This window comes from Falco rusticolus, chromosome 9 (assembly GCF_015220075.1).
Source record: "Falco rusticolus isolate bFalRus1 chromosome 9, bFalRus1.pri, whole genome shotgun sequence".
NCBI lineage: Eukaryota > Metazoa > Chordata > Aves > Falconiformes > Falconidae > Falco > Falco rusticolus.
This window is the reverse complement of record NC_051195.1, coordinates 53564965-53581753: the sequence shown is the minus strand read 5'-3', so window position 1 is coordinate 53581753 and position 16789 is coordinate 53564965. Positions and strand designations below refer to the sequence as shown.

General features: G+C 58.8%; 2 protein-coding genes across 7 annotated transcripts in view; both read left to right on the top strand.

The window, feature by feature from the left end:
- Positions 1–4010, top strand: part of GBF1 (golgi brefeldin A resistant guanine nucleotide exchange factor 1) — a 109934-nt gene extending 105924 nt beyond the window's left edge. For 4 of the 5 annotated variants that reach the window (XM_037399875.1, XM_037399876.1, XM_037399877.1 and 1 more), the window contains 6 exons: positions 2–132; positions 461–562; positions 1134–1247; positions 1495–1672; positions 1881–2018; positions 2347–4010. In XM_037399875.1, the coding sequence (XP_037255772.1) occupies positions 2–132; positions 461–562; positions 1134–1247; positions 1495–1672; positions 1881–2018; positions 2347–2633 (950 nt within the window). In that variant the 3' untranslated portion in view covers positions 2634–4010. The other variant, XM_037399879.1, reaches the window with a different exon arrangement.
- Positions 4011–6319: 2309 nt separating this feature from the next.
- On the top strand, positions 6320–16763 carry TMEM150A (transmembrane protein 150A). 2 transcript variants are annotated; one of them, XM_037399898.1, is made up of 7 exons: positions 6320–6454; positions 9676–9723; positions 11790–11861; positions 12000–12067; positions 12208–12335; positions 13196–13373; positions 15127–16763. In XM_037399898.1, the coding sequence occupies exons 2-7, from the start codon at positions 9683–9685 to the stop codon at positions 15369–15371; spliced, it is 732 nt and encodes a 243-aa protein (XP_037255795.1). In that variant the 5' UTR covers positions 6320–6454; positions 9676–9682; the 3' UTR covers positions 15372–16763. The 2 variants fall into 2 exon arrangements, with proteins under 2 accessions (XP_037255795.1, XP_037255794.1); XM_037399897.1 differs by lacking the exon at positions 6320–6454 and adding an exon at positions 7403–7607.
- The last annotated feature ends 26 nt before the right edge of the window (positions 16764–16789 follow it).

The following is a 16789-nucleotide window of genomic DNA, read 5'->3' as shown; positions in this document are numbered from 1 at the left end:
GGCATTGCTTGGCTGTGCTGTGATGCCCGACGCCAGGTACGGATGCAGGCACTCACTTACTTGCAGCGAGCGCTCCTGGTACATGATCTACAGGCCCTGGATGCCCTGGAATGGGAATCCTGCTTCAACAAGGTAACCTCCTGGCTGGGCTGGGCATGTAGGCAGGATAGTGTTGCTGGAGTGGCAGGTTGGTGTCCTATTTCAGCACCATCTTCTTGAGCAGGTTGTTCACCACAATCACCTCACAGAGTAGGGTGTTCCCTACTCTGATCCTATGAAAAGTTCCTCTCTGCTTAGGCTTCTGACAGAGCCTCTTGGTTCTGTCAGAATCCACTTGCTTCTCCCATGCTCTCTTCCTGGAAGCCACCAGTCCCAAAAGCCAGCTTTCCTGTAAGGCTGTCTGTGCAAATCTCATCAGTCATTTTTCAGCTCTGAAATGTCAACGTGTCTCATCCAACAGGTGCTGTTCCCTCTGCTAACCAAGCTACTTGAGAACATCAGCCCAGCTGATGTTGTTGGGATGGAAGAAACTAGGATGAGAGCCTCAACACTACTCTCCAAGGTGAGCATGCTTCTGCTGCCTGAAAGCTCAGGGGAAACCACATGCCTCAAAAAAACCACAGTCTGCTGTTACTAGCTTCTCAGCATCTCTGATCTGGGTAGGTGTCAGTTTGCTAGTTTGACTGTCTTCAGTGCTGGGCTTCTGCACCAACTTCTGCTGTTGAGACGTCTTCTTTCCAGAACTGTCTCCACAATCCCGGCCTTCAGAAAAATTGTCAGGAAGAAGGAGTTTGTGACTTTATGAAGGATGGAAAGAGAAGTATTTTACCTGACATTAGTTGAAGACAGTCTGTTCTAGTGGTGAAATGATGCGTGTCACAAGCTCATAGCACTGACCTAAGGCAGAGAGTCTGGATGGGCTGGAAGACGTGGTGCAGGCTGCACTGGCCTCATGCAAAGGAGACAACATCCACTCCTCTGCTACACAGCTCAGGAGAGTGGAGGCCACTGGCTTCCTCAGGCTGGGCCTGTGCGTGCTCCTAGCCTGCCACAAGGAGGGGGAATTCCAGATAGGTAAGGCTGGCTTGCCAAGGTATAAGCAGCAGCCCTGGTACAGTTGTGTTTTTTTCTAGGTGTTCCTACAGCATCTCTCCCCGCTGCTCTCGCTGACCACCTTTGCTGCCCTGTGGCTGACAATCCTGGATTTTATGGACAAATACATGCATGCTGGCTCCAGTGACTTACTGGTAAGGTGCTGAAAGTGATGCTGCAGTGCTTTGAACACCCATTCATCGGTTTTAACCTTCTAAACTTGAAAGGTGTTTTGGTTTGTTTGGGTGGTGGGGGTTTTTTTAACCTTTTAATCCTTCCAAAACCTATTCCATGGTCTCTCCCCTTGGCCTCTGTTTCCAAGGCAGCCCATCGGCTGTTTTGAGCTTTTATTCGTTGCTGTATGTCTATTCTCTGTGTCCTGAGGAGTGTCTCTGATTACAGCTGGAGGCCATCCCAGAGTCTCTGAAGAATATGCTGCTTGTAATGGATACAGCTGGGATATTCCACAGTGCAGACTCACGGACGGGGTACTCGGATCTCTGGGAGATCACCTGGGAGCGGATTGACTGTTTCTTACCTAGGCTGCGCGATGAGCTCTTCAAACAGACAGTCATCCAAGGTACAAGGGGCTGAGAAACCTCAATAAAACAGGTCTTGGATGCAGTGCTTGCACCTTGACCAGTACCCAGCTGCCATAGTGCCTGGATGCTGATGAAATAGTAGTTGCGGGAGGCTGTAGGAGCTTGGCACAAGGAGGGTGAACTGAGGGTGGGCAAAAGGAGTGAGAAAACTGGTGTGTGGGCTCACTGCTTGTTTTCTTTTCCTAGATCCTGTCCCTAGCATACCCATGGAGCAGCAGCATCAGAAATCAATAGTGTCTGCCTTACCCCCTTCTCCTGGGGGGGATGTGAGACCAGCCACCCACCTAGCTCCTTTGGAGAAACCCTGTGAACTGGGTGCCAGTGGTGAGTCTTGTTCTCTTCTTTCTGGAATTGTCTTCCCTGCACAGTGGCATGGATCTGCTTTTCCTTGGTTTAGCGTGATCTAAATTGAACCAGGTCTCTGGTGTTGTGCTTCCAAATGGATAGGTTGTGGCCTTCTTGCTGAGGTTACTAGGGTGGGCAGAGGCTGGGGCAGAATGCCTGCTCCTCAGGGCCTCGTGTGAAGGTGTGTGGAAGGGGCAAGTCTGAAAAGGCCCCTGAGTTGATCTTCAGCCCTGCTTAGCTTTGAGCTGAAAAGTGACTTTGTCAGGGCTTGTGTAAGGATTGTATTTTGTCTCTTCCTTTTTTCCAGAGTCTGAGAGAGCTGCAGCACCTGCTTCACCCACCATCAGCACCTCTGCCTCTCCTTCTTTCACAGCATCAGCTCCAACAAAGACAAGCCCCGTTACAGACATACCTCCTACAACAGCACAGCCACCACTCATCCTGCAGCCTCTTGCCTCTCCCCTGCAGGTTGGGGTGCCACCTATGACTCTTCCAATCATTCTCAATCCAGCATTAATTGAAGCCACCTCTCCTGTTCCCCTCTTAGCTACTCCACGGCCCACTGACCCCATGACAACCTCTGAAGTCAATTAGTTCAAGGGTGTCTGAGAACTGTCTGCTGAGGAATCTTTGTGGGTGGAGGATGCTGGCCAAGTGTTCTCTGGTAGCTGGCATGTTGGTTTTAGATGATGCTAACCTGAGCAGAAGGGCTGCTGCCACAGTCCCCTTGGAGCACATCGCATTCTGCTCCTTTCTTGTGGCAACCACCTAGAAAACCACCTAGAAATCCCTGTCTTCTTGGAGGGGTGCCCAGTTCCACTGACCAGTCTCCTTCCTGCCTTCACAATCTCAGGGGCCAGGCAACACAAGCACCCAGCAGCCTGGGACCAAGCTGCCACCAGTTCATCTAGTGAAGAGGGAAAATTCTTTGATGTCACGCCAGAGAGAGGGGCTGCCTCTCAGATTGTTCAGTCCAGTCCCTGGACAATTCCCCAGCCATTCCCTAGCTTTCCTGCCTATGCTTCTGGTCGCACTGCTTGCTTTGGGCTCTGGGCATGCCTGGGATCAGCAGGTTGAGAATTTTGTGTAGAAATGTGGATTGCTTACAGCGCAGCTCCCAGCTTGCTGCATAGGGCTTCTTGTCTGCTGTAGCCACATGCTTTCCTTCTGTATTATGGTAGTATGGATCACAGACATCCCCACAGGGGTAACCAGACAGGGAGTAGGCAGCAGGGGTGTGTAGCAGGGGCAGTACTACTTTCCTCCCTCCTCCTGTAAATGAAATCAAGCTTTCTGGTTGGAGGGAGCAAGCTCAGAAGGCTCTGCATAGCTGAGTAGATGAGAAGGAAGCGCAGAGTCCTGTGAGCTGAGAGCAGAGCACCATGGCCATCTCTCAAACAGCGCTTGGGGAGCCAGTCCCCAGGGTGCACAGCAGTGCTGTGTTGTCCACCCCTCACTACACTGGCCTCTTGGTGTCCAGCCCCATTACTTAGGAGAACGTCCTCTTCAGCTAGAGAAGATATGGGGATCTGTGGCACCTGCTGTGCTTTCTCTTGGAAGCTCTGCAGAGACTGCACCCTTCTGCATTTTCTAGTTGTTGGGAGCCCAGCTCCTTCTCCACCTGGAACACCCCTGCAGCTCAGGCCCTGGTAGTCATTCTTGTGCTTCTGCCTTGCAGCAAGGATGTCCCACTCTTCCACTCCCTCGTGCCCAGAGCAGAGCTGGCTGCCTGGCAAGCACTGCATCTCCGTTCTTCCTCCTCTCTCAATTAGTTGGCTAAATTCTCAGTGATACCAATCTCAGAAATCCTGCGGGTGGCTGGGAGGGGCATGGGCGGGACTCCAACCCAGTGTATGCTGTACTGAGAGGAACCTACGGTTGGGGTGCAAGTACAACCAGTGTATATATAGAGTAAATGGCTACAAATCCAATGGACTTTTTACAGTGTAATAAATACATCCTGTAAATGAATGCTCCAGTGTAGCACTCCTTTTTGTCATGGGTCTGTGGCTCAGAGCTTCAGGAAGAGTGGAGTTTAGTTCAAGGTACTGTCCCCGGCTGCCAGACCCCTGGCTCCATATAGCAGGATCCTCCAGTGGAGCGCTCTCTGGGAAGCACAGAGGGACTTGCCCTAACAAATGGTCAGCTCATGGCAGGGCTGCAGTGGAGGCTGGCCATCGAGGAGCTAAGTAGAGCTGTAACAGCTGGATTGCTCTTGCTTGTGGCAACAGGTTAGTCCAGCTGTAAAATCACTGGTGCTATGTTGCTGTGTGCTTGTGCTCCGCCAGGGCTGAGGGCAAAGGCTAGGGCTGAGGAGCAGGTGCCCTGCGGCACGGGACACAGGCTTCAGTGACAACCTGGCTGACTTTGGAGAAAGGAGCATTTTGTGTCTGATGGGGAAGAAATCTTCATTTCCACTGACAGGATTCGGACTTGGAGAGGGCATGAGAGATCCTGGGCTCTTCCAGGGCTAATGCTTGCCCTGGATGCGGACAACCACACATACATCCTTCCTGGTGTTTTCTACTTTGTTTTGTGGCAAGATCCACACAGTGCCACAGTGTCTTTAGAGCTGTGTGAGGCACCAATGCCTTCCCTATCACAAGAATTCCGGGAGACTCCTACAGGCTTGATAAGGGGTTTAAAAACTTATTTGAATTGCTTGAGCAAAGGTCTGAATATTGCGTAATGAAAGAGTAATGCAGATACTAGGAAAGTCCTGTTAATAAGCCCTGGTTCTCTTGCCCCGTTCCCACCATTCCTGGAATATTTTAACTCCTGCAGTCTTCTCTTCCTCACCCTCCACGGCTCCCGGATTTTGTCCTTCCAGCCCTTAGATGTTTCCATTTGTGTGTCTGAACTCTTGCACTGCCCTTGGCCCTTCTGTATCCAGCCCACTTCTGTTTTATATTTCCAACCCTTCACTTCAGTTTACGGCTCTGTTTTTCTGGGCTGTCTCCAAAATGTTCTCTGCAACCTCTAGATGATTAACTCTTTGTAAGCCATTGCTCAATGGTCAAGTACCTTAATGTCAGCACTACTGCCCTCTGTTCCCCAGGTGGTCCTTTTGACTTCCTGGAGTAGCATCAGCTAATGGCAGAGTTCAGTTTTCCCCACTACCTTCAGATAGTTTGGGGGGTGCTCTGTTTTAAACTGTGTTTGCAAACTCAGTTTCTACTGAGAGCATTATATCTTAATTTGGACAATTGCAGTGCAAAGCAAAAGCCACCCGAGGGAACTGCAGGAAGCAGGACTGGAATGGAAAGAATGTTGACTGGAAAGACTGACAGAATATCATTTTAAACAGTTTTCACTAGAGTGTAAATAGGAACGGACTACAAAACCCAAAAAAAAAGTCTTTGAATGTTGTTTGGATTTTGTAATAATGAGGTTTCATGTGTTACAGAGGAAAAAAATAATGGGGAAAGTGTTTGAACAGAAGGGGAAGTCAGAATCAACTGACAGGTAGCATGTACTTTTATAGGTAAGTCTCTTGAATTCTATTTGTAACTTACATGTAACTTACATTACATAAAGGACAGTCATACTGCCAGCGCCTGTTGGCGAGGAACAGTGTTCAGAATGTTAGCCTTCAGGTTTGTCCCAGCATATACTTTTTCTAGTCTTGGGCTTCTTTCCCATTTTTATGGGTCTTACTCTTCCAGAAGCAGCTGGACAGACATCGCCATAGTTTGGATTTACATACCTCTTTTGTTCTCATTTACGTCAGGAACTTCCATTGCTGAAACAGAAATAAGTGTTGGGATTTAGCATGTGTCAGTAGGATGTGTTACTACAGAGCTGGTGTTTTCCTCATGGGTGTGAAGCTTCCTAGTGGGTGAAAGCCCTAGGGAAAGATAAGCCCTGGCTGTAAAACATAAATTTGGCACTGAAACTTGTGAAACTGAAGCAATGCTGCTTTTAGATTCAATCTTTAGATTCAATCTGAGCATATCCAGAAGACCTGGTCTGTAGGAAGGACTTCCATGAAGTACCTTCCAACAGCGAGCTGGCTTGTTTAGAAGTTACCCTCGCTCCTGGAAATGCCAGCTGTTGAACTCCTCTGGAAAAATCTGTGCCTGTTTCAGAGCCTAAAGCACCCTGAAACCACGGTGCCCACTCCTTCACCCCATGGGAGGCATCCCGGGGGGGAGGGTTGTAGCTCACCCTGTGGCTCGGAGTGATCTAGGACCTGCCGAGCGCTGCCAGGGGGCTGGGGGGCTGCCGGGGAGGGGGCCAGGCCTGCTGCCTGCCAGTGGACAGGAGTGCAGGGCGCAGCTTTGGGAGCAAAGTTGTGGAGTGCACAGCCACTGGTGTGCTGAACTGCGAGGAGACCTGGGCTTGCGAGGAGGCTGCCTGGAGCATGATCCAGCGCGTCGCATTGGGAGATGAGATCTGCAGAGACTGAAGCCCTGGTATGCGGTGGTACCCCTCTGGCTGGTAGCCTGCCCCTGCCCGGGGGTGGTGGTGGGCAGCGGGGGCTCCCCTCCCGCCCAGGCCAGGGCAGGTGCTGCTCCCGGGCAGCGGCTCCTTGCAGAAGGCAGCGGCAGGGCGCAGGCTTTGGGCGCAGGGGTGCGAGCACAGGCCTGCATGCGGCCGCTGCGGGACAGGGTTGTTGCAGTTACCACCGGGAACTGGCCGCAGCCCGGCCGCTCTGCCCCAGCTTCCTCCGTGGAAAACTGACAATGGCCCTGGGCCGCGGGGCTGAGGGGGGGGCTGCTGGCCTTCACCCCTGGCTGGGCCCTTTGTAGAAAGTGCCTGGGAGCGGGGTCGGGCTCAGCGGGGCGGGAGGGTGGGTGCGGGTGACCGGGTGAGCCGCCGGCCCCGGGGGGCGCGGGGGCCAGTGGGTGCAGGGGTTCGTGCTGAGCCTTGGCGAGGGGAGAGGAGGCTGAGCCCGTGTCACCCCCCCCTTGCCCCCAAGAAGAAGAGGGGACTGAGCAAGGCCAGCTGCCTGCGCTCACAGCGTGCTCCGGGCCAGGCTGGCCTGGGCCCCCCAGCCCCGCGCGGGTGGGCAGAGGGACGGTGCCCGGGGCAGGCAGCGCACGGGGGGCGCTGCAGGCAGCTGCTGCTGCCCGGTTCCGCCCTGGCAAAGGCAGCTGCGGGGGGGATGTCCCTGCTGCCGGGCGCTGCCCGCCGCCCCCGCCGCGCCACTTCTGCCCGCGGGAGCCCGCCCCCGCCCCGCCGGCCGTGCCCTGCAGGGGACGGGGCCCCGCGCTCCCCCCGCCTGCGGCCGCCCTCCGCAGCGCGGCCCGCCCGGGGTGCCGGCACGGCCCCCCCCCCCTCCCGGGCCGGCAGCGCGGCCGCCACGTGGCGCCGGGGCCGCCCCCGCTCCCGCCGCCCGGGGCCGCTGCCCCGGCTCGGCACGGCACGGCTCCGCCCGGCCGCGGCCTCGGCCGCCCATGGGGAGCGCGGCCCGGCGGCCGCGCGGCAGCAGGAGGCAGCGGGGAGGCTCCCCCGGCGGCCCCGCTCGCCTGTAGCCCGGCGGGGCATGCCCGGCCCCAGGATGCCGGCCTGGGGGATCCTGCCCGTCACGCTGCCCGCCTTCACCATCACTGGCATGTGGATCGTGTGAGTGCCGCGGCGGGGCTGGGGGGTGTTGCACGGGGCGATGCTGCGGGGCAGAGGGCTGTGGGATGCTGCAGGGTGCGATGCTGCGGGCCGGGGGGGGTGCGGGGTGCTGCAGGGTGCGATGCTGTGTGGCACTGCTGGGCCTGTGTTGTGTTAGGGTGCTTCTGCACACTCAGTCACTCCCACAGTTCCCCGGCCCCTTGCAGCCACCTCGCATGGTCACTGCGTCCCCTGCAGCCGTGCTGGCACATGCCTCCCTGGCCTCACACCCCTGACACCCCGTGGGACCGCGCACCCAGTCCAGGAGCGAGTGCAGCTGGCACTTAGCACGGGAATGGCCTTGGGAGCGATGTCACCAGCCCAGGTCCTGTGGTGCCAGGGCTGTGACCAGCACAGGAGCGCCCATCCCACGTGGTGGATGGATGTGGGGGCTAGGGGACCCTTGTGCTGGGGGCAGAAGCAGTGTTACCAGGGCGAGCAGCACTAGCCCACCCTGCTGCTTCCCTCCCGAGGCCTTGGCCCTGGCATCTCAGCTGGCCACACAGGACTGTCCTGTCCTGGTCCATCAGCCCCCACCTCCGTGTTGCAGGCACTGGACAAGGGCCTTTTCCTAAAGGGAGCCTTGGTGTAAGTAATGGGACTTTTTGGGGTGTAGGATGGAGCAAACTCACCCCATACCACGTAGGTCCCCCCTCTAAATGTTCCCCCCTGTGATATTGCCCACCCTCCTTCATGACAAAGCCAAATACTGATCCTGGTGGAGGGAACTTGTGCTCTGATAGTTCTGCCTGGGTGCCTTGCAAAGCCCTGGCTGTTTCCCATGGGTGACCCTGGGGTAGATGCCCCTCCAGCCCGGAGCAGCACGGGTGGGTGGGAGGTCTTGGGCCCTTTTTCTAACCCCAAACACGTCCTGCAGCTGTGTGGAGGAGACAGTGTCCCTTGCCAGCTCAGCAGCAGGGTGCAGCCGGGCAGCTGCATGCAGGGGCTCGTGGTGGCTGCGGGGCCTGCCAGCCATGCCCGGGGGCGCAGAGCTGTGAGGGGGGACCGGGGGCATGGGGGACACCTCCCGCTGCAGGAGGGCCAGGCTGTTTGTGCCTCGCTTGGCTTATGGCCCTGTCCCAGGAGGCACAGAGGACCGGTGCGTGGGGGAGACCTGTGCTGGGAAGCAGCTGGGCGAGGGGCCTAGGGGGTGCGGTGCTCTCGCCGGGCAGCCCTTGGGGTGGGCAGCACTGCCCCTTGGTTGCCCCCAGCTGTCCTGTCTGCCCTGGGGCCTCATGCTGGGATCACGCTTTTCGAAGCCTGGCTGTTAGGTGGCCAGCTCGGGCGGGAGAGGGGTTTTCTTACCGGTGCCGGAGCCTATTTTTAACCTGAGCTGTTTACGGCCACTGGCGGCGGCAGTTTGAACGGCACGGGTGCCACTGGGTGCTGTGGCTGCCAGGCAGGAGGGGTCCTCACTGGCTGGGGGGCCCCGGGGCTGGGAACCCCTTGTATGTCACGAATCCCTTGTTACACGGACCATTGCGCAGGGGCGACTCCATCTCAGATGGAGCTGATCTGCCCCAAATGCCCTACCAACGTGCCGGCTGCTTTTCCAGACTTCTTTTTGCTCCAGCCGCTGGCCAGCTGTGGGGAGCGCGGCAGAGCCTGGTGACCATGGGGTGACACCCTGCACATAGGCTGGTGGAGAGCCCTGATGCCGGGGTGGGGGGCTGTGTGGCAGAGCAGCCCCCTGGAGGCCGGGTAGCAGGCAGCGTGGTGTGGGGGATGCCTGTGGGACCACCCATGCTGAACTGGAGGAGGAGGCGGCTCTCGGCCAGGCTGTGGGGGCACAGGGCAGGCGGCCCTGGTCCTGGCACAGAGCGTGGGCTGTGCTTGTGCACTTGCTTTTCTTTTTCCTGCTTTGTAAAGCCAGAAGGTGCCATGGGGCAAGTGCTGGCCCCTGGCAGGCAGTGAGGGCTTGTACCCCCTGCTCCTGCGGCCGGTCCCTGCAGCTGGGCCCCAGTGCCAGCCCAAAGCAGGGGTGCAGGCGGGTGGGTGGCTGTGGTAACTTCTGTTGTCTCTCCCCCAGGTACGCCATGGCACTCTCCAACAACCACATCTGCCCTGTCCATAACTGGTAAGGCCTGGGGGGTGGCAGGGGCCCTCCACCATGGACCACCTTGGTTAAAGATCCCATAATGCTGTGTCCCCCTTCAGACCTGTCCTGCCTGAGCCAGGCCATGCTGTGCCAGGCTACCCAGGTAGCCAAGGCCCCTCCTGCGCCGTCACCATGCTAAAAGGGTGACTCAGGGCCAGGCTGGCCCTGAGAGGGGGCTGGAGCTAGTGGGAGCATTAAAAGGGGCACAGACCCAGCTTCTCCCCCAGCAGACGCAATGGTGACAGTGATGGGGCACAGCCACCCCAGGACACGTGTCTCCTGTCTGACTCGTGAGTGGCTTTCGGGAGTAAAGCCACTTGGGGACTGGCTGCTGGCAGGCTCGGCCCTGCATTTGCAAAGCGGTAAGGATGCCAAGGCCAGGCAGGGCCATCGAAAGCCACTGTCCCTCCCTGCCCAGGCTGGGCTACTCCTGGAACAGTCCAGCCTTGCTGCAAACCAGGAGGCCATTGAAAAAATACAGCATGGAGAAAGTATGAAAATAAGTGGTCAGGGAATTACAGAGGGCTGTGTGTCTCCATGGAAAAGCTTGAGGCTTGCTTGCTTGAGGCTAAATCTGGCAGTGCTGGGGGAACGGGATGGCCTCATGGTGCCCGGGCTCGCCGCGGGTAGAGCTGCCTGCAGCACCCCAGGGTGGGGGACGAGGCATGGGAGAGGCAAGGGCTGGGGAAAAAAACCACTATTTGCTCTCTTGGCGACTTCTTCCACAGGGTTTTTGGCTTTTTTTGCCTCCTTAAAAATCCATGTTAGTTTAATTCTTGCTGGAGTGTTTGAAGAAGAGGGGAAAAAACACGCTGCTGCCATTTCCTGCCCGATGGCTGATCCTGCCCTGGGAAGAATGTGCTTGTGGGGCTGGCTGTGGCACAGCCAGCCCCTAGCAATGAATAATGCTCGGCTTAAACAAAATAATAACACCAAAAAAAACCCAACTCCCAAGCCAAACACGGCCCCAAGAGCAGCCCTTGAGGAGGCCGTGGGGCTCTGTGCCTGCCGGGGTTTGTGGTTGGAAAACAAAGCCACCAGCAAAGGAGGAGGCTGAAAAAACACCAGAGCCCAGCCCGCCCTTTCCCAGACGGCCTGTTTAACTGTGTGCTTGCCGAGCGGCTGGGGCCAGCTGATGGGCAGGGGGTGTCTGAGGGGGCCCTTTGGGGCTCAGGGCTTTGGGGTCCCTGCCTGCGGAGGGGGAGGGGGCCCCACTCAGCCATACCAGGCAGAACTGCCGGGTGCCTGGATGATGCTGCAGCAAAGGGGCACCCAAAAGCCTGCTGCAAGCGTGTGCAGCTCCCAGGAGAGCAGGGGGGCACATACCCCCCTGGCAGGGAATCTGATGATGGCTGTGTGCAGAAGCTGCGGCATGGGAAGGTGTCTCGGGCAGATAAACGCTCTAGGTCCCTGGGCTCATGGGTCTGCAGCTGCACAGCCAGGGCTCCGCGGTGGTCGCAGGCGGCAGAGGCATCCAGGAGGGTGTCCCAACAGCGTGCCAGGCTCCTCAAGGCATCCTGGAAGCTTGCTCCTGTCATACCCCGCCCCCCCGCAGGCATCTGGCTCCCCCCCAGGCGGGCTGGCACTGCCCTGGGGTGCTGTGGCCGAGGGGGGCTGTTTCCTGCTCAGCTCTGCATTCCCACCCGTCCATGCAAGCCCAGAGCTGTCACTGGCTGTGTGCCCAGCTCCACTCCTGCTCCCACCCCCGGGATGTGTGTGACGGGGCTGGCCCTGGGGTGCTCTCTCTCCCGCCTGGGGCTGCAAGAACCCCCTGGGCCCAGCACACCCTGGCCCAGGCAGCCCCCCGCCCCACTGTGGCCTCCTCCTTGCAGGCAGGGACTCTGGGTGGGCAGCAGAGCCAGCAGGCAGGGTACAGGCTGTGGAAACCCAGGCACAATGCTCCCAGAGGACCCCGTGGGGTGGTGGGTCATTCCCCGGCGGGGCTTGTCCCCAGGGCACGGGCACATCCCTGGGGTCAGAGAAGGAGACAGGGGGGTCCCGCGCAGTAGCTCAGCTCTCTTTACCTGTCCCTTTGCTCCCGGCAGGAATTACAACCAGTCCTGCGGTGTGGATGGCCCTGGCTCCTGCTGCACGCTGGACCACATCCCCCTGGTCAGGTGAGCAGCCATGGGGTGGGAGCACAGGGCTGGCTGCTCCAAGAGCCCCCCTGGGAGTGTGTCCTGGGGAGAGGGGCAAGCGCTGCACCCCAGTGCCCCCCAGCTGAGGAGTCCCTGGACCTTGCCTTGTCCCCGCAGCAAGTGTGGCACCCTGCCTCCCGAGAGCTGCTTCTTCAGCCTCATCTGCAGCCTGGGCTCCTTCATGGGTAAGTGCCTGCTGCCAGGGGAGCAAGGCCAGGAGTGGGGTGCCCTGCGGTGCTCACCCCCTACTCCAGTGCGGGCCAGGGGCTGGTGGGGAGAGTCCACAGGCAGCAGTGTGCAATGGGGCTGTGTCTCCCTCCCGCAGTGATCCTGGTGGGGCTGCTGCGCTATGCCCATCTCCTGGAGCGCCTTGGGCCATCCCTCCTCAACACCCTGGGGCTGGCCACCGGCTGGGTCTGTGCTGCTGGCCTCACCATGGTGGGCAACTTCCAGGTAAGGCATCTGCTTGGGGAGCCCCGGGGGCAGCGGCAGCAGCACCACTTGGTGGTATAGGATTTGGGGTGGTTGTTTTGCTCCAGCCCCCTCATCCATGCACTCCTTCACTTCTGCCAGCCGCTGGGCTTCCCCAGATGCTGCAAAACACCTTTGCTTGTGCACTTACAGTTTCGGTCCGGGTTAGGCTGCCGGGTTTGGTTTAACCCTTTTCTGAGACCCTCTGCATGGTCGGTCTGCTCCATGGATGCGTGATCTGGTGCGGTCAGGGACGTGCCAGCCGGGCAGAGGAGACCCGGCCAGGTTGCCGATGCTCCCGCTGCCTGGCCACCCCGCTGTGGGCATTTGCTGCCTGGGGGGCGATTTCAGGGAATCCTGGGCAAAGCCTGTGCTCGCAGGGTCCCGAGCAATCCCAGACTTGGTGGCAGAAGGCAGCGCTCACCCCCATGCCTGCACTGCCAGGCACCGGCCTCCTGGCAGCTGCCAGTGCTCTGCCCACAGCAGCCGGTCCTTCTGCTTGGCAGGAGGCTGCTGCTGGCACCACCCCCCGCCTCCGGGAGCAGCTTCGCTGGCCCTGGTCCCCCTGCACCCCAGCTGCAGCTCTGCTGAAGGCAGGGCTGTGACCCCCCAGGATGCGGTGCAGGCAGCCCATGCCCCTGGGCATAGAGTGCTTTGTGATCCCAGCAGCAGACCAGTGGGTCCAAATCCACTCTTCAGCTGGGAGCTGGGCACAGGGTGAGCTGCCTGCACCCACTGCTGGTGCTGCCTGCATTCCTGCCTGGACATGAGCCCACCCACTGGCTCAGAGCTGTGCCAGGGACCATCCTGGGGTGCTGGCACCTATGGTCTCTTCTCTGCAGGTGGATCACGCCAAGGTGCTGCACTACATTGGGGCAGGGGTGGCCTTTCCCACCAGCATGCTGTTCCTGCTTCTGCAGTCCATCCTTACCTACCGCATGGCCAAAACCCATGGGCAGTACTGGACTGGCCACTTACGTAGCATCCTCACCGCTGTGGCCTTCCTCACCCTCATCTTCAATATCCTTCTGAAAGGTGTGGGGTGGAGATCTGGGATGGGCTGGCAAAAGGTGGTCCTTGCAGGGGGGGTACGTGCCCCACGTCCTCTGCCCTTTGGTCTGGCAGTGAGGCATGGTATGAGGAGAGGGGCTGGGCAGAGGGGGGGGGGCAGGCAGCTCGCTGCAGGTGTGGGCTGGAGGAGAAGCAGTATCAGCGTTGTGCAGGGGCCGAGGAGGGGAAGGGATGCTGGTGGGTATCTCTCTGCAGTGCCCCAAACCAGCCCTGCCCTGGCTGCTGCGGCCCAGCCCAGCCACTGCTGCAGGCTTGCAGAGTGGAAGGGCTGGTTAGTTGTTTTTTTTAATGAAACAAAGGTGTGTTGAGCCCCCAGCAATGCGAAGTCCATCCCGGTTACCTTTACAGCTGAAGCAGAGTGCAAAAGCACTGCGCGCGGGTGCCAGGCAAGTGTGTGGCAGCACCCCTGCCAGCCGGGGCCAGCCAACCTGCCCGGGGGGGCAAGGGACAGCTTGGTGAGCAGGCGCTGGGGTCTGCAAACACCCTGCCAGGGGAGGAGGGCACGGCAGCAGGTGAAGCAGGGCTGGAAGAATGGTCCTGAGTGTGTGGCTGGGAAGCCAGGGGCTTATTTAGGACTGAGGCTGGGGATAAATTGGGAAACAAGGTGGTGGTTGTTGGGCAGGAAGGGGAAAAAGCATGCAGCATCCACGGGTCCCAAAGCGGCTGGCTGGCGGCTGGCCGGGGTGAGCAGCACAGGAGGAGTCTGGGGGGTGCTGATGGGCCTGGAGGATGCCAGAGGGTTCTGCTCCGTCACTGCAGCGGGCAGGCAGGCTGGGAAGCAGGCAGCGAGCTGGGAAGGGCAGGAGTGCCATGGGGCTGTGCCAGCTGGGAGGGACAGGCAGGGCATGTGAGGACGAGGCAGACAGGACTGGTGCCAGCCTGCTGTGACCACGCTGCTCCACTGGGGACCAGAAGTGGGAAAGCTGCGAGCTGTGGTGAGGGCAGTGTGGGGAAAGGGCTGGAACATCTTGGGGTGGGATTAGGGGAGAGAGGAGAGGGCTCTGCCCCGTGTGGGTCAGGTTCCTGCCTCTCCAGCTCTCGCAGATCTTGGTCTTGCTGGCAGAAGGCAGGGTACTGCCAGGGGCTTCATCTGGAGGGCTGGGGGATGTACCTGCCTTTTCCCCTCACCCACGGTGGCTCTGGCAGTAGGTTTCCCTAGAGATCCCCAGTGGGGATGAGGGAAGCATAAAGAAGCTCTGGCAGCAGTAGGACCTGGAGGAGGGGCAGCAGGGCCCCTCTGTGGGGTGAGCCAGCCAGCAGCACAGAGGGACGGGGGCTGCTGCAGGTCTGGGGTTGAGGGCTGCTGAGTTTTATTGACTTTGACCATCCCATGGGAGGATGGGGAGCGTCAGCCTGGGCTGAGGAAGAGGCAAAGGGTGCGGGGAGCGTGAGGCATCTGGGTACCCAGCTCGCCCTGAGGCTGCAGCCTGAGTTCCCCCTGCCCCAGCCTCTTCAGAAAATCCCCACCTGGCATCAGTCCTGTGATTTATTGAGGCTAGTTTGGGCACGTGTGCCACAGCCTCACCCGTGCTGGGGGAAGCGTATGGGTTTTCTTGGTTTTAGGGGAGGGTGGTGTGTTTTCCAGGGGGTGTGTGTGTGTGGAGCTGCTCATGGCTGCCCCAGTGTGCAGTGGCAGTGGGATGTGGTCCTCCATGGAGTGGTTGGAGTTCAGCTGTGCTTTCCTTGACGGGGATGCCCTCAGGTGGTGTGTTCTTCATCCAGGAGAGCTTCGTGCTGCAGCATGTGGCCGCACTGTGCGAGTGGATGTTCATCATCGATGTCCTGGTCTTCTACGGCACCTTCACCTTTGAGTTTGGAGCCATCTCCACAGACACCTTCCTGGTCCTGCTGAAAGCCAGCCGGGCCCCCAAAAGTTACAAGGGTGAGAGTGGCATATCCAGCACGGCCCACATCCACAGCCACACAGAGGGTCTGGCCATGGCCTGACCCCACAGGAGGCATGCTCACGGTGGGGACCCTCAAACAGGGCTCTGACGGTGACCCCCCACCTTGAATGTCTCTGAGACCCCGTCTGCCTGGGGGTGCGTGTGGTGCCCTCCCCTCCCGGTGGGAGCTGGGGCTGGGGCTCCTCTGGCAGCCAGTGTCCCTTTCAGGAGCTGCCCCCTCCCTGCCCGCAGCATCTGGGGTCACTGCTGGGGTGTGGGGATTCCAGCCTGGTGCTGCTGTCAGCAGAGCCGGGATTTGCCCTGAGCCTCTGGGGCTGCTCCGTCTGAGCTGGGGGCTGTTGGAGGCAATCATCAGAGGCCCCCTCCCCATGCGGGCCTGGTTGTGCTGAGGGGGGGGATCACGGTCCCTCCCTCCTCCACCGCCATGGTGGTATGGTTCAGCAGGGCAAGCCTTCCCGCCAGCCGCTGTGACTCTCAGAGAAGCAGAAAACCCAGAGTGCCTTTTCCCTTCCTCAGGAGGTGATGGCAGCGCAGGTCTGTCCACACCCCCAGCGAGGACGGCAGTGGGGGTCTCTCCCTGCCTGCCTGCCCAGGGTAGGGGTAGTGCCTTGTGCTGCTGCAGGATGACACCAGCAGCACCGGCTGGACCACAGCAGCCGTCCTGCCAGAGCTCTTGCTGTTCAGGGCCTTCCATCCCTCCAGCTTTCTCACATTTTTTCAGCTTGGAGAATTGCTGAGGCAGGTTTTACCTCCCAGGCCATGGAGTTCCTGTGATCCCTGGCAGTCAGCTGGGTTAGGAAACAGGTCTCACAGCAAGGATGTCCTGCAAGCACAGTGCCTGCAGAGTGGCAGATTTCTCATCCGTGGTGCTGCCAAGCTAAGCTGTCGCATGTGGGAGCCTGCACACCCCAGCCGGGGTCTCCAGCCTGGGGGTGGGCTGTCGCCAGCCCTCCCACCTGTGGAGCACAGGCACAGAAAGGGGAAGCATGTCTGTAGGAGCAGGGGAAGCCCATGCCATGTTCTGCTGAGACTCGTAAATCCGTCCTCCCGTGCCTGCCCCAGCGTGGAGCCCAGCCAGCCTCTGCCTGGTGCGAGCCCCCTGCTCAGCCCTGGCCCCTTCAGGCTGACCCCAGCCTGGGCAGGGACTGGCCGGGAGGGGAGGGGTGCATGGGTGTGTGTATATATAGGTCTACATATATATATATATATGTCTACATATATATATAGACACACATATATAGATATATATATATAAATTTTCCCTTGTCCCTAGAAAGGGACATTTGCTGCTGCTGCGTGCATTGATCAGGTTGGGCTTCCTGATGCACCCACCTTTTCAAAATCAGCCTATAAATCCACCAGTATATGTAGTTTGAAGAGGAGCATCTCTGACTTTTATATCTAATATATGTTTAAATATATTATATATATATATATTAAAAAAAAGAGAGAGAGGGA

What these genes read in the sequence shown, in the direction of transcription:
- TMEM150A (XM_037399897.1), top strand. Translation starts at nt 7,528, where the DNA reads ATGCCCGGCCCCAGGATGCCGGCCTGGGGGATCCTGCCCGTCACGCTG. An exon ending in ATCACTGGCATGTGGATCGT is followed by an intron (nt 7,608 to 9,675) that starts GTGAGTGCCGCG and finishes TCTCTCCCCCAG; the next exon opens with GTACGCCATGGCACTCTCCA. An exon ending in GACCACATCCCCCTGGTCAG is followed by an intron (nt 11,862 to 11,999) that starts GTGAGCAGCCAT and finishes TTGTCCCCGCAG; the next exon opens with CAAGTGTGGCACCCTGCCTC.